At 47.1% G+C, this 16656-nt stretch overlaps 1 protein-coding gene across 1 annotated transcript; it reads right to left on the reverse strand.

Annotated features, from left to right (window-relative positions):
- Positions 1-1427: 1427 nt before the first annotated feature.
- Positions 1428-16629, reverse strand: CAPNS1 (calpain small subunit 1). Its single transcript, XM_034404911.3, has 11 exons — positions 16470-16629; positions 12807-13025; positions 9839-9872; positions 9249-9338; positions 8674-8731; positions 7807-7871; positions 6729-6797; positions 6522-6600; positions 5419-5535; positions 4002-4060; positions 1428-3253 (listed from the first exon to the last, which is right to left on the reverse strand). The coding sequence occupies exons 2-11, from the start codon at positions 12983-12985 to the stop codon at positions 3227-3229; spliced, it is 777 nt and encodes a 258-aa protein (XP_034260802.3). The 5' UTR covers positions 12986-13025; positions 16470-16629; the 3' UTR covers positions 1428-3226.
- Positions 16630-16656: the final 27 nt, after the last annotated feature.

Genomic DNA, 16656 nt, shown 5'->3' on the forward strand with positions numbered 1-16656 from the left:
GGGCAGGATAGAGGAGAAGCCTGCTTTTCAAACAGTTTTGGTATTCCAGCAGAAAACTCTCATCCAATGTTTTGTGGTCGTTTTATTCTAGGCAGAGAATCCCTTTGTGATGTCTTGGAGCCTGAAACCCAAATGCAGATGCACCGCTCTGCAGGGAGCTATCGAATTCTCTTACAAGACCCCCCCCACCTCTCCCCATGTCGCTCGTGCTCTCCTCCTCCGCGGCTGTTCTTGTAAGGATTATTTGGTTTGTTATTATTACTTTTATAATTTTTACATTTATCAGTTTCTAATGTTTGTAAGCTGCCCAGAAGTTGCCTCTAGATGAGACAGGTGACAAACAAATCAGATAGAGAGAGAGAGAGAGAGAGAGAGAGAGAGAGAGAGAGAGAGAGAAAGAAAGAAAGAAAGAGAGAGATAAATAGATATAGAGATAGATAACCGGTAAATAGGTAGGTAGATATAACCGATATAGCAAACATACACACACTCATAGAGCTATAGGGATATATGGTAGATAGATGATAGGTAGATAGGACAGATGGATATCATTTCCCACCTTAAGCTCTCCAGACCCCCTCCCAGTCCCTTCCACACTCCAATCATTTTCAAATCCCTTCCGTTTCTCCCTGCCAAGGAGAGTCACGGCCACCTTCCACTGACTCAAAGCTAGTCCAGACTTCGGCCCGAGTGACTCATCGGCAGAGGCAGCACATCCATCAAAGGAGACGGCGATGTCCCCAAGATAGGACGAATGGGCCGTTGCCCCTCCTTACAACCCCGTCGATCCGTCTGCAGACCGAAACTGGGGCTTGAGCCCTGCTGGAAAACCGGCCCTCCCTGGGCTCCGAAGAAGCAAGGTAAAGAAGGCCCTTCAAATGTGGGGCCTTGGTGCTCTCTGAGTTTGGTGGCTTTCCTGCTTATCAACTAGGAAGCTTCTTCAGTTGGTTCGATGCTTTTTCTTAGCACTGATGGAGTTATCTAGTTGGGTCATGAAGTGTCTGCAAGGAAATCACCAAGCTCAGAGAGCATCAAGGACCCCACTGTCCTCCCCCTCCCCCTCTCCCTCCTAGCATTGATAATGTTATCTAGTTGTGTGATGAAATGTCTGCAAGAAAATCAAGCTCAGGCACCACCAACAACCCCACAATTCTCCTTCTGCATACTCCACTCCCTCCTAAGACTGATGAAGTTCTCTAGTTGGGTCATAAAACGTCTGCAAGGAAAGAACCCAGTTCAGAGAGTACCAAGGACCCCATAATCCTCCTCCTCCCTTCTAACACTGTCGAAATTCTCTAGTTGGGTCATGAAGTTCATACAGCTTTCAGCATCGAAGGCCGAGTAACATTGCAGGGACATGAAAATAGAGCGTAACTTCCCTCTGCTGGAGAAAGCGCTGAGCAAACAAGACAACAGAGGCACACGGATTCTTCTTATTATGCAACATTTACTCCTGTTGCTAATGAGCTATTAGAAAACTGAGCATACAGTCGGAGGCAGCCTCTAACCCTGGGAGCCTTTGGAGTGGGGGTGGGGGACGGGACAGAAAAAGATCTGCCAGCAGTTCAAAAGAGAGAACATCACCCCACTTAGAGATTGCAAATTATTCATCACAATATATATTTTTTTTCCCCATCTGAGCAAATTCTCTCTTTTGAGCCAGCAAAATCTTTTGCCAGAATTGGGGGATATTTGCAAAAGGACTATTTGCAAAAGCTCGCCCCCACACCGCCCCAAATCTCCTCACATTTCTTAATTTTAGGCAGAGGAAAGAAAATATCATTCATGACAATTTCAAGCCAAGGATGGGTCTTTCGAGAAGCTCAATCCAGAAAAAATTGGGGGAAAGATTTTCCAGCTTCAAGAGCCTCTAAGGTTATTCTGGGTCCTTCTCAGCCCTTCCCCCAAAAAAGGGAAGAAACCAGAATTTATAAACCCACAATATCAAACATTTCATAATCTGACAGGGTTTCACCCACACCCCCAACACATTTTAAAGGAAACCAATCCTAGAAATACTTCCTATAAAATTTGGAGCTCTCCTTCATATACTTTAGACCGGGCATGTCAGATCTTGACAACTTTTAACACCTGTGGATTTCAACTCCCAGAATTCCCCAGCCAGCTTTGCTGGCTGGGGAATTCTGGGAGTTGAAGTCCACAGGTCTTAAAAGCTGCCAAGGTTGGCCAGCCCTGCTTTTACAGACCTTCAAAATTCATGCATAGAATTGGCACGTGACAAAAGTGCATTGCTGAGAAATTTGCATGGTGCAGCCACAGTGTGTGCATTAAAGATGCTTTTTTAAAAAAAAAAAATAGAATTCAAAAGCCAACTTTGAAGATCCTGAGCCAGGCTTCTATTGACAGCCTGAGAGGAAAAAAAAAAGGACAAGCTGTCATATATCCGGAATACTGAAGTTGCTTCAGCGTTGGTTCTCTAAGCTGCTAAATTATTGCTTTTTTAAGCCATATCCAGGCAGAGCGCGTTGGGGATTTTGAAAGGGGGAAGCAGTTTCTTTTGGGGAGGGGGGGTTGAGAAGAGGTAGGCAATGACCATCGAGCTCACCTCATCCGGGTCCTAGTGCTCCTGGTTGGGAAAATGCGAATTATGAAGGTGGCTGTGCATCCAGATGATCGTCACCAGCTCACAGTGTCCGTAAAGAAATTACTTTGGCCCCCATTTGCAAAATCCCCTACACACTCCCTCCCACCCATATATACAAGGGATCTGGTTTTGCAAGGAACTGGTGCTCCGTAAGCCGATCTCTCCATCACACGGTTCTTACAAAATGAAACTTACAAAAAACAAAAACCCTATCAAATCTGCATGGCAACATTCGGACTTCCAAGCCAGTTGGGAGGGGAAAGGGAGCTTTCTCTTTCAAGAGGCACCTCCCACCCACCACCCACCCCACCTACCCCCGGCCATCCCCACTCCTGGAGCTTTGAAAAGGCAGCAGCATAGCAAGTGAAGAGCCAATGCAAAAAAACAGCTGTGGCTTTTACAACAGGGATTAAAAATTGCAATGGAAAACAAGAGTAAAAACAGGAAGTTTCTTTGTCTGGCTTTCAGGAAAGGAAGCCGAACTGCAGAATAGCATCTCCTTAGATTTTCTCACGCCGAAGGGAGATCTGCCAATAGGTAACGCCGAACTCTACATCACTCCAGGACAGAATTGGGGGTGGTAGAGGAAAGTGGGGGGTTCTTGCTGGCGGCCGGTGGCTCTTAGGAGTACATGGTGAGCTGCAGCCACTGTACCAAAAAAAAAAAAAGGAGAGAGAGAGAGACTTTTCACTTTCCAGATCCTCTCCAAGTTTCTAGTCCTCATGTTTTGCTCCTCCCTGTTCCTTCTTTCCTCTTTGCATCCCTCTATTACAGGGGTCGCCAAACTTGGCAACTTTAAGACTTGTGGGCTTCAACTCCCAGAATTCCCCAGCCAGCCATGTGCCAATGGCATAAAAATGTTCTCATTTATTTACTTATTAAATTTCTGTGCCATCCATCTCCTCTACAAGATGACTCTGGGAGAAAGAAAAAAAGAAAGAAAGAAAAAGAAAGAGAGAGAGAGAGAGAGAAAGGAAAAAAGAGAGAAAGGAAAAAAAGAAAAAGTGAAAGAAAGTAGAAAAGAGAAAGAAAGAGAGAGAGAGAGAGAGAGAAAGAAGTAGAAGGAAGGAGAAAGGAAGGAAAGAAAGAAGAAAGAAAAAGAAAGTGAAAGAAAGAAAAGAAAGAAAGGAAAAGGAAGGAAGGAAGGAAGGAAGGAAGGAAGGAAGGAAGGAAGGAAGGAAGGAAGGAAGGAAGGAAGGAAGGACGGACACCCCTGGTCTAAATTATGCAAAGAAAGAGGTGGGGTGGGAAGTGGGGAGGGCATAATCCTACTTCCTGGAGCCCTTCCCTTCAAAATTGCCTCTGACATCTCCTGACCCATTTTGGTACTTGCTGAAAACTCTTATGCAATGCACACTGCAGCTCGAACCGAGCGAGAGCCAAGGCTCTTTCTCACCTCCTTCAGAGTCACACGGATTTGCCCGCTGCCATCTCGGTCCAAAGATTTGAAGGCACCTAAAAGAAGAAAGCTTGTGTTGGGAAATTGCCAGCTAGGCTGGAAGAGGGAGGGGGGATCAAGAGCGGGCTTAGCCTCGAGTCCTTGCATAGCCGCAAGAGGCACGAACATGACCGCTCCCATTAGATCCAGGAAGCCTTATCTGGCCGTTCCCAGGGGAAGGAGAGGTGTTTGGGAAGATTCTTGTAATATAGGCAGAGAACAATAAAGTTGCTTGCATTACCTATTTATAAGTGGCTCTGTTTGCTTGCGCCTGACACCCAGGGATGAATCGGGCAGAGTAGCAGAAGGGAGGCACATCCTCTGCCCCTCTTCGGAGGTATGGCACTCTGATTTCCATAATCCCCTGCCTACCACCAAAGCCCACCCTGGTTGGAGATTCAGGGTGCTGAAGTATAGCAACCAAGATAGGCCAGAATAACAGAGTTGGAAGGGACCTTGGAGGTCTTCTAGTCCAACCCCCTGCTGAAGCAGGAGACCCTATCCCATTCCGGATAAATGAGTGTCCAGTCTGTTCTTAAAAACCTCCGGTGATGGAGCAGCCACAACTTCTGGAGGCAAATCGTTCCACTGGTTAATTGTTCTAATTATCAGGAAATTTCTCCTTAGTTCCAGGTTGCTTCTCTCTCTGATTAGCTTCCATCGATTGCTTCTTATTCTGCTTTCAGGTGCCTTGGAGAGTAGGCTGACCCCCTCTTCACTGTGGAAGCCCCTCAAATACCAGAATACTGCTATCATATCATGCTATGCCTAGTCCTTCAGATCTGGTTATAGCACAGGAGCTAATAAGAGGCTTTGACTCATGATGTTGGATTCTTAAAACTTAGAACACAGAACAATAGAGTTGGAAGGGACCTTGGAGGTCATCTAATCCAACCCCCTCCTCAAGCAGGAGACCCAATATCATTTCAGACAAATGGCTGTCCAATCTCTTCTTTAAAATCTCCAGTGGTGGAGCACCCACAACTTCTGAAGACAAGCCATTCCGCCGGTTAATTATTCTCACAATTAAATAAATTTCTCCTTAATTCCAGGTTGCTTCTCTCCTTGATTACTTTCCATCCGTTGCTTCTTGTCCTGCCTTCTGGGGCTTTGGAGAATAGCTTGACCCCCAGTTCTTTGGGGCAGCCCTTTAAATATTGGAGGACTGCTTTTATGTCAGCCCCTCTAACTGGCACTCTCTGGTTGGGGTAGCCTCGCATGAGACTGGCTGACCGTGGGGCAGGAAGCAGAGACCGCAGCTGGGGGAGAAGCTGTCCCAGTGGCATCTGAGCTAGGGTCCCCTTTGGCCCCACGGAGGAAGAGAAGAAGGGACGCAGCAAGGGCGCCAACGGGCACAGCTGTCCCCGCCACTTACGGAACATGGCATCCAGGCGCACCAGACAGCTGATGAAGTTGTCGAAATCCATGTTCCCGCTCTCGTCTGAGTACCTGCGCACAATCATGGCGTAGAGCTGTTCGTTGAGATGAAAGCCTGGAGAAAAATGGGGGTTGGGTAGAGAGAAGGAAGCATAAGAAGCTGGAATGTATTTATAGATAGCCCTCGACTTTAACAGATTAACAGAGTTGGAAGGGACCTTGCAGGTCATCTAGTCCAACCCCCCATCCAAGCAGGAGACCCTACACCATTTATGACAGATGGCAGTCAAATCTCTTCTTGAAAGCCTCCAGGGATGATTTATGACCATAATTGAGCCCAAAATTTCTGTTGGTAAGTGAGACATTTGTTCAGTGAGCTTTGCTCCATTTTATGATCTTTCTGGCCACAGTTGTTAAGTGAATCCCCGCAATTGTTCAGTTAGTAACATGGACGTTAAGTGAATCTGGCTTCCCCTTTGACTTTGCTTGTCAGTAGGTCGCAAAAGGGGATCCTGTGACCCAGGGACACGTCCGTCATAAATAGGAGCCGGTTGTCCAGCGTCCAAATTTGGATCACGTGGCCATGAATGGATGCTGCAACGGTCATAAGTGTGAAAGTCCCAAGTCTCTTTTTTTTTTCAGCACCGTTTTAACTTCGAACGGTCACTAAATGAACTGTTGTAAGTTTAGGACTATGTGCTATCTTGAAGTTTTGGTTTTCTGGACTGGGGCATTGAGTCAGCCGTTAAAAAATTAAAACCTACTCAAGAAACAGCTGTTTTTTCTTTTTCTTTTTCAATTTGTACAGTCACTTGTCTGAGATGGTCTAGGCAGGGGGCTGGACTAGAAGATCTCCAAGATCCCTTTCAACTCTGGTATTCTATTCTGTTCTGTCCCCGTTCTATTCTATTTCTATTCTCTATATTTTATAATTCTGTATTCTATTTTCTATATTCTTCTCTATTCTCTATTCTCTCCTCCCCTCCCCTCCCCTCCCCTCTCCTCTCCTCTCCTCTCCTATTCTTCTATTCTATTTTAATTTTAAGGATCAGAACGGGGGCCTTGGAAGAATTGGCACCTGGTTCTGATCCTGCTGCTCACCTGCGGCCTCAAAAGCTCCTGGCAGTTCTCTGCTGCCAATGGTGCCGGATCGGTCAGCATCGTATTGCTTGTAGATGCACTGAGGGCGAGAAGGGAAGACGAGACGCAGGTCAACTCCTGGCCAGGAGGTGGAAAGGGTCCTTTGGCCAGCGAGACCCAAGGGCCAGACCCCGGCTGCTTCCTAAGAAGGGGAAGCAAATTCGCTACCTGCCACTTCTTGACGTTGGTCCAGAGATACTTGAATTCCTCAAAGCCCAGCTTGCCTGTGGTGTCACTCTGGAGGGAGCATCATCAAGGAAAACCTGAAGGATGCAGAGGGCCTAGGACAATTTTTTGGACCAGGAAAATGTTCTCCAGATACAAGGATTCTGCCCCACAGCACAGCCATGGTGGCTGGGAACAATAGAGTTGTAAACAGGGACCAGGCGTCAGGCTAGAAACCGGGAGATGGTGAGTTCTAGTCCTGCCTTAGGGGTGAAAGCCAACTGGGTAACTTTGAGCCAATCACCCTGACGCCATGAGTTCTAGTCACGCCTTAGCCAAGAAACTTGGCTGGGTAATTTTGGGTCAATCACCAGGAGGTTGGGAGTTCTAGTGTTACCTCAGGCATGAAAGCCAGCTAGGTGACTTTGAGCCAATCCCTCCTTTTCAATCCATCTCACCTCACAGGGTTGTAGTTATGGAGAAAACAGAAGGAGGAAGGAATATTAAATATGTTCACCGCCTTGAGTTATTTATAAAAATAATAAAGGTGGGATTAAAAACTCAGCACGAATGGGTGTGCCAGGTTGGAGAAAGGTGAGTCAAAGACCAGCAGAGACCCAGAACTCTAGAAAATCAAGGGGAAGAGGGAAGGGGTTTTGTGTGGGGGGGGGAGGGCAGGAGGTAGGAGAAGGTGGGCTCCTGGGCACCAGGACCAGCATTTGAGAATCAACTTCCTTGCGGGGGTCAGCTTGCCCATATTTCACCCCTTCAAAGGGTCCCTCCTACCTTAGATTTTTAAAATTTATTTATTTAAGAATTTCTATGGCCACCCAGCTCACTCTCAGTGACTCTAGATGGCTTATGAAGATTAAAAAACATATAAAAAACAATAAAAAGTGATAATCCCCCCAACTCTCTGTCTTGTTTTGTTTTTTTTTGCAGGAAAAACAACAAGGGAAAGGAGAAAGAGAAGGCAATCAGAAAGGGAAGGAGAGAGATGGGGGGGGGTCTCCCCAACCCACTAGTCCAGCCTCTTTAAGAAGCCCCCTCCCCCAGCACCAGGCCAACTGCAAAAGGTTACATCCATCACAGCCACCATGGAACGACAGGTGTCAATCCCAAACCCATCGGTCTTCAAATCCGGATCTGAAAAAGAGAGAAAATTTGGGTGAGACTTGTGAGCTTCTTCTTTCAGCGGTACCCCACTTGGGAGAGGAAGAATTGATTGGGATCAGGGGAGCAACCATGATTTGCCTTCTTGGGGGGCTTGAGTATTTTCCCCCCCTGGTCCTTGCAGCTGTAGACAGGGAGGGGGTCTGCAGTAGAAGAGAGTATTTGTAGCTCAGGGTTGAACTGTGGGGTCCTTGGTGCTCTCTGAGCTTGGTGGTTTCCATGTAGACATTTCTTGACCCAACTAGGTAACATTATCAATGCTAGAAGGGAGGAGGAGGAGGAGGAGGAGGAGGAGGAGGAGGAGGAGGAGGAGGAGGAGGAGGAGGAGGAGGAGGAGGAGGAGGAGGAGGAAAGGGTGGGAGGAGGACTGTAGGATCCTGGGTGTTCTCTGAGCTTGGTAGTTTCTTCGCAGACATTTCATGACCCAACTAGGTAACATTATCAATGCTAGAAGGGAGAGGAGGAGGAGAGCTATGGGATTCTTGGTGTTCTCTGAAGTTGGATACTTTCTTGCAGACGTTTCATCATCCAACTAGGTAACATCATCAATGTTACAGGGGAGTGAAGTTTGCAAAGAGGAGGAGCTTGCTGCTCTCCGAGCTTGATCGTTTTCTGCAGCACTGATGATGTTACCTAGTTTGGTAATGAAATGTCTGCTTTCATTCTCAGAACTGAAACTCCTGATGTAGAACTTTTTTGGGGGGGGATATAGGTGACACCCCCCCCTCAGGTCTGAGTCTCTGGGGTGCCCCTAAAAAGGAGTTTTTCTACTTACGTCTAGTCACTACTTTGTTCAGGATGTTCATCAGCTCCGTTGCGCTTACTTCCATGTCCTACAAAAAGAGAAGGCTGGCTTAGAAGGAGCAGGGTCTTCTAAAGGGGAGGGGTCTCCAACCTTGGCCACTTTAAGACTTGTGGACTTCAACTCCCAGAGTTCCTCAGCCAGCTTTGTTCTGTTCTAAAGGGGAGGGGTCAGAATAGGTGATTGTGGCCACCATTTTGACTTTTTTGACTTTTCCCCCAGCACACCATGATCAGGAGAGCAAGGGCCTTTATTTTTTTAATTTTTTTTTGAAGCCACAGATCCGAGTTATGGGTTGAGCAGCCTAACAAAAGGATGTCAATCTGAGATCTTCTATGATTCAAAGCAGGTAGATCCAAGAAGGAAAAAAAAATTATTTAGATTTCAATACATCCCACTTCCTTTGCTTTTTTGGGAAATATCTGAGAACAGCTTTTTAGGGGAGCTTTTGAATTGTGACTTTTGCTGTATGTTCCAGATAGTCCTTGACTTATGAGCCACAATAGAGCCCCCAGTTTCCATTGCTAAGCCCCCCCCCTTATACTCACATCTCCGGCCAGTTGGGTGAAGAGTCTTCGGAACTGCCGGACTTCCTCGCTCTCGTTGGCTTCGATGTTGGAAAAATGGCTACGAGGGGGCTGGAGAAGAAGAAAGGATGCAAGAGACCCCCATTAAAAGAGGAGGACAGGAAACCCTAAATAAGCTGCAATGGGTCAGGCAGGGCAGGCTCTGAGCTCGGGTGTTTTCCTGCAGACATCTTGTTGCCGAGTTAGGTAATGACATTCGTGCCTGGGGGAGTGAAGGTTTAAATATAGTAGCTTGCCCTGCCAGTCTTGGCTGGGAAGTGGGTGTTCTCCCTTGAGAGTTTGCTGAATAAAATATATATTTTTTCTTCTCAGATTGTTCAACTGGATATTGCTTGCTGGGGTGATAAGAGGCAGAAGAGTTTGCAGCTGCATAGAAGAGACCCTCCCTCATTTATTGGGTTCACTGGGAGGAAGGGGAAGGGAAGAAAGGAAAAAGAAAATGAAAAGGAAAGGAAATGGAAGGAGGAAAGAGAAGGAAGGAAGGAAGAAAGGAGCCAAGTCAAATAAAGACAGAGCCCTTCAACAAGGTGAGAAGAGCTGGAGGGGCTTACCGGAGGCTCTGGGTTATACTGGGCTGCTGCTTCACTGGCAGGTAGGAAGGCATGAAAAATAAAGAGAGAATTTCAGAGAAATCTCCTTTCTCATTTGTAGACAAACAGGCTATGCAGAATGGCTACAACCCCCCTTCCAGCCAACAAAGCTGTTCAGAGCTGAATTGCAAGCTCCTCTTGCACCCCCAGAACAAAAGCAATTGGGCCTTGTGCTTTACACACACAGAATATATGCAGCTGCCTTAACATGAAAAGTTTCTTGCAGTTGTTGCATCCAGACACACAGTTTACTGATATCACTAATTTATTCTACTAACAATTCAGGCCATGCTTTAAGGCACTGGCCTCTCCCTCCCATTTCCTTTTCTCTTTGCAATAACCCTGCGAGGCAGAATTGGAACAAACAAAGCAGTGAGTTCATGGTTATCCCACAAGTGCTTGAAAACCAAAGATCTCTGCGTAATATTATTTATTTATATATTATTCTTCCCAGAGTCTCCAAATCCAGGACCAGATGCTTAGCTCTGAGGTAACAGGTGTGTCCGTGTAATGGGAAAACACACTATTATAAGACATACACACCAACTTTGCTTTTAAAAACCTGAACAGAGCTTTAGTGTCAAAGAAATGGCCAAGAACCAGAGGAATCAGTCAGCCCCCCTGTACAAGAAGCTCCCTGCTCAATCTGTGGAGGGATGCATTGTGGACGGACGATTCGCATAAAAGGCAGTAGGAAAATTCTAGGTGTTGATTCAGCAGGGCGTTTGTGTGTGTTTTGTGAGAACACACAAACACACAGGCCTTGTCTGTTTCTCCCTCTTGGCTACCTGTCTGCTGGCAGGCGGATGATCTGCTGGAGTTAAAACCACAGGCGGGCATCCCAGTCATGGCCGAAGCTGGTAAGTTAACTACAGTTAATGAAAAGGGTTGATGTAGGAAGGCATCAGGCTAGGTGCCAGGAGGCTGGGAGTTCTAGTCCCACCTTAGGCATGAAAACCGCCTGGGTGACTTTGGGCCAAACACCAGATGACAGTGAGTTCTAGTTCCACCTCAGTCATGAAAGCTGAGTGGGTGACTTTGGGCCAATCACCAGGAGACAGTGAGTTCTAGTTCTGCATTAGGCATGAAAGCCAGCTGGGAGACTTTGGGCCAGTTCCTCTCTCTCAGCCCACCCTGTGGAAAGGACAGCAGGAGGAAGGAGTGTCATGTATATTCGCCACCCTGAGTTACTTATAAATAATAAAGGAGGGATTAAAATCAAATACATAAATAAATATTGCATGGAAAACCCTGGGAGGGTGCAATGGTTGGGCGCTCAAAAAGAGATTTTGCTCCCCAAACCCCATCTTCCCACTATTTTCAATAACGGAGGGTGAAATACATCCATGCAGAAATTTTCTTTGAAAATAGAAAGGGAAGGGAAGAAGAAAAACAAGTTTCTCTAACTCAGCGTTTCTCAGTCTTGGCCACTTTAAACTGGGCAGACTTCACTGGCTGAGGAATTCTGGGAGTTGAAGTCCACCCGTCTTAAAATGACAGAGGAAATATTGCTCTACAGTAACTGATCCAGCAATCATAAGATAGGCCCAGACCACTTCCTGCTGCAGCAGGTCTTGCAGGAAATTAGGGGGAACAGGCGCTCAGGAAACATGGCTGTCCTGCAGAAAAGTGTCTTCTTCTGCCAGAAACTCCCTGCATTCCTCTCTGTTGCCGTCTGTTCAAGCACCAAAAGCAGAAGGAAATTCCACCCCTCCAGATTGCTCCTTTTAGTACCAATCTGTTCTCTTTTCCCCGCCATCTTTCGTGCAACTGGGGATTTCAGTCATCCAGAAAGGCTGACCTGAATTTCAACTCAGCATTCTTGCTTGCTGGATTGTTGGCTGTGTCGTGGCAAGGCTAACAAACCGGTTTGGCCATAAACAAAACCCCAGCAGAAATTTCTCGTAACGGGGAGCGCCCAGGGCGTCCCGTTCCAGTAGACCCAGATGCAAAAAGAAAAAGGAAGCACCTTTGCATAATTTACTCAGCTTCGTTCCTAGCCTTGTTTCCTGAGAGGCACCCAAGTCAAAAGCGGAGGGGGTGAAAATAAAGGGGGAGTGTGATTTAAGGGGCAGGGAAGGGGTGTGCCAGGTGACAATCAAAGGGGCTGCAAGGTGATGGGTGGAGGGGAGGGCAGGGAGTTTGCAAAGTGACCTAGGTGGTGGGCAAGGGGTCTGCAAACCCAAACTCCAAACCCATCATCCTGGTTCTTCACCTCAAGCCACAGTTAATTCCAAATGGAGAGAACAGGATTGGAGATCTGGTGACTCATAATTTACTTTCCTTTGTCAGGGGAAAAACCAGATCATGAGCATAGCTGCATGCAGGGCCCCCAAACGTTACTGTGCTAGAAGGGGGTCCCCATTATTTTCCCCTTACATCTTCCCACAAAAGATTAAATTAAGGTGCGGGTCGATACAGGTAAGCCTCCACTTCTGGTACAGAAATCAGGTCATGTGTGAATCTGACTGGGATGTAGATTTCTTGATCTCAGCTCTCTCGCATGTTGAGATACACAGAGCTGGGCGCTTAAAGGGGAGAATTAAAGATGCTCAATATTTGGCACAAAGAACCTGAAATGCAATGTCTCATAACGCAAGTTGCTAGACCATAAGGTTTTATTTTTATTTTGAGCTAAGCCTCCAAGTTTGCTACATCTCTATGTAGCATATCACTGAAAGGAAAGTGGCAACAATAATTTAGAAAACTTCCCTTCTTGGAGGCGTGGAAAGTACTTCATACTCACCAAACGCAACTAGGAAAATAGCCATTTCCAAACCCTTAGCATTCTAACATAAAATATAATAATATAATACCAAACATTTCCCTATTCTGGTACATCTCCCCGAGTCTCTCTGTGAGTGAGATGGATAGTCTCCAAAAACCAAGATGAATTAAGTATAAAAATTTAGAAAGCTAGCATACTCACCTGATGGCACTGATGACTCCGCCCAGAAATTTCATGGCTCCTCCTCCTTGGCCGCCCCCACCCCCTCCGCCCCCACCCCCACCTAAAAATCCTCCAATGACATTTCCAATATTGATATTTCCGCCTCCGCCTCCGCCACCACCTCCGCCACCTCCAAGGAAGTTTTTTACAAGGAACATTTTCAGGAAGTGCTAAGAAATGGGATTTAATGCAGGGAACCTGTTGAGAGAGAGAGGGAGGGAGGGAGGGAGGGAGGGAGGGAGGGAGGGAGGGAGGGAGAAAGAAAGAGAAAGTGGGGAGATGAGAGAGAAAGAGAGAGAGGGAGGGACAGAGGGAGAGGGGGAGAGAGAGAGAGAGAGAGAGAGAAAGAAAGAAAGAAAGAAAGAAAGAAAGAAAGAAAGAAAGAAAGAAAGAAAGAAAGAAAGAGGAAGAGAGGGAGGGAGGGAGAGAAAGAAAGAGAGAGAGAGGGAGGGAGGGAGAGAAGATACCGTAAATGATCATAAGTTTTAATATGATGCAGTACACCTGAAGTTTCTGCCCAATTACTTTGTATTTTAATTCAGTCTAGTTACTTATTTGCATTTTGAAGAAAAGAAAAACAGAAAACAATATGCAAAGCAAAACTGGGAACGTTTTTTAAAAAAGAAATAGAAAATATGGTGTCTTCAGAGTAAATGTCTCATTTGGAAACAGAAGGCCACAAGTGTTAGTGTGTGTGGCAAGACCTTCAGCTCATAAATTTTATAAATAAATAATATTTATCCAAAAAAGAAAACGCCAGAAAGAAAAGAGCAGGAAAGTTATGGCTACACAGGGTCCCCTATTAAAAAGAGGAAAGCTTTTAAAATGTTTCAGATCTTTAATATTTTGATGATTCATGACTAAAAATTCTTCTTGTTTCTGATGAAAAAAATGAGTCAATGGAGGAAGTGACCCACAACTCACGAAAGGCTCTGTAGTCCAAAGAGTTAAACAGAAAAAAACAAATCCTCAAAGTTGCCAAAATTGAGAAAAACTGCTTTGAGGTGTAAAAGCTACACAGGAATTATTACTCAGTTGCCACAATGAATCCGTCTCTCTCCTTTAATGCATCAGATGCAAATTCTCACTTTTAATTCCTGGATACACTTTCAGGAAAGTAGCTCAAACTAGTTACAATTAAACCTCCTGCATTTAGGAGGAAAAGACTGGCTTCACACGTCAATCGCTCGTGGTCTTGGACTTATAGCGACCGTTCAAAGTTACGGCGAACCTCCCCTAAAGATACTCACACCCCGGATTTGAAGTTCTGACAGCTGCCTATCTCCGCTGACCGCCCTGTAAACTGCATTTCGGGCGCTCGAAAACTGGCCCACATTTTATACTAGAGAGTTGGAAGGGACCTTGGAGGTCTTCTAGTCCAACCCCCTGCTTAGGCAGGAAACCCTTGACCAGGGGTCTCCAAACTTGGCAACTTTAAGACTTGTGGACTTCAACCCCCAGAATTCCTCAGCCAGCAAAGCCAGCCAGCCATTTTATGTCCTGTGGTCATGTGACCGAATTTACAATGTTTTGAATGAAGACCAGCCTTTACTTCCCATTTCCAGGAAAAACACTTCCGGTGAACAAGCTGTTTGCTTAACGACTGTGAGGTTCACTTTACGACTGCTGCAAAAAAGGTGGCAAAATCGGCCAGGATCCTGTGACAAATCACTTAACGACCAGCACCATTTATTCATTCAATAATCCTTATCTAGAATCAATTTACGGCCGTAATGGCAGGCTCAATAATGGTTGTAAATTGAGGACTACCCATATAGGGTACAAAACCAACTGGTCAGCATCAAATGGATTAGGCTGAGATTTTTTCTTCTTTTACTAGCAGAGGGAAAGATTTGTTCAAGTCTAGCTCATCCTAATGATATAGTATGGATTTCTGGAGTGAGTAAGGTTAGACTAGATGATCTCTCGGATCCTTTCCAGCTCAGCTGGTGCCCTTCAGGTATATTCCCCAGCCAGTTTCCTCCCCTTGGGAAGACTGGACTCCACTCACCAGGCTCTCTGCCAAGAAATGAGGGCCCCCATTCCCCCATGAGACTCAGTTTCCCCTCCTAGCCCCTTATCCTGGATCCCAGATCCCCCAGTCTGCTAAAGATCCATCAGATGGGTGGGGCAGGGAAAGATCACTCCCTTCAGATAAAAGAACCATTCCCTTCAGGTACTAAACAAATAAACCTGTCATGCAGCTCGATTTGCAAGCCAGGGCTTACTCATAGTTTACTCAGTCCACATAGTTCCCTGGGTTTGCAGGTTGTATCCAAGCGTGGAGTACCTGCACCGCCTGGTTTGCACGAGAGACTACAGAAATAGACAGCTGGTTGACTTGAGAGTTGTTTAGTGGGTAATACAAACTCAGTAATTAGGGTCACTCAAGAAGCGATACGGCAAAAAACCAGGGTTTGTCAACCTTGGCGGCTTTAAGATGGGTGGACTTCAACTCCCAGAATTCCCCAGGCAACACAGCTGGCTGGGGAATTCTGGGAGTTGAAGTCCACCCATCTTAAAGCCGCCAAGGTTGACAAACACGGAAATAAAGAGAATTTCACACTAGCTCACCAACCTGTTAAGACACGAAAAAGATTGTGAATTTCAACACCATTTCAAACCAAACCTTTATTATGCACCAAAAGCATAACAGATAGTGTGTCGACTTTCCAAGTTGTGGACTTCAGCTCCCAGAATTCCCCAGGGAGACTTCCATTCCCAGAAGTCCCCTTGTTGACTGGGGAATTCTGGGAGTTGAAGTCCACAGCTTTGAAACTTGGCAAGGTTGAAGGAGATTGGAAAGGTAGCCCAAGCAAGCAATCCTATCTCAGAACAGCAATGCACAAACTCCGCCAGGGGTGCAGCGGATCACGCTCATGACTCTCAGGGTCCCTGCGGGGATTCCCAATGGGGGTCACCCACTTTGGCCTCGATGGGGCTGCCTGCCATTTGCCATAGGCATCTTCTCTCCACCAACCCCTGTGTAGATCTAAGCAAGGACCATGGGGGATCCCTTGGAAGATGTTGAACTACGACACCCATCACTCCTGTCCACTGGCTGTGGCTGATGGGAGTTGGGGGGTCCAAAGAAATGAAAGCCTGTTAGGGGGAGCCCCGTGTGTATCTAAGCAAGGACCATGGTGGACTACAAAACTCATCACTCCTGGCTGTGGCTGATGGGATTGGGGGAGTCCGAAGAAATGAAGGCGTTTAGTTAAGGGGAGTGGAATCTAAACGGGGTTCCCGGCCTGGTACTCTTCAGTTCCCCTGGCTGGGCCTGATGGGACCCGAAGTCCAACAGCGGTGCGAGGCCCCCGGCTGCTCTCTGCGCCCCCAAATAAGGCGACGCGAGAGATCGGGAGAAGAGCGGAAGGCGGCCCAGGAGATCCCAAGAGCAAGAGGGATCTAACCAGGAGGGATCGAGGGAGATCCCTTCTGGCAGGGCGCAGGAGAAGCGATCCACCATTGATCCCGGGGAGCGGGAAGGCCAGGCCAGAGGCGGCCCGGGCAGGAAGCCGAGCTCCTCCCGCGGTCCGGCGAGGGGATCCCAGGAAGCCAGCGGGATCCAGCGCAGAGGAAAGAAGACCCGCGAGCCCCCCAACTCCCGGCCAGCCTCCCCCCAGCCCCACTCCCGCTTACCTTGGCCGCCAAGGGCTGCTCGGGGCAAGTGGTCCGGCGGGCGGTGGATCTCCTGCGGGATCTACCACGCCCGGACTACTCACTGCAGCGGATCAGGCAGGGAGCCCGCGGGGTCCTAGCGCCTCCTGGTCCGCCTGCCGGAGCTTTGGCAAGCGGGCGCCCTCCAGAGGCTCTCCGCCCCTCGTGG

This window comes from Pantherophis guttatus, chromosome 10 (assembly GCF_059756535.1).
Source record: "Pantherophis guttatus breed Tessera chromosome 10, ASM5975653v1, whole genome shotgun sequence".
NCBI lineage: Eukaryota > Metazoa > Chordata > Lepidosauria > Squamata > Colubridae > Pantherophis > Pantherophis guttatus.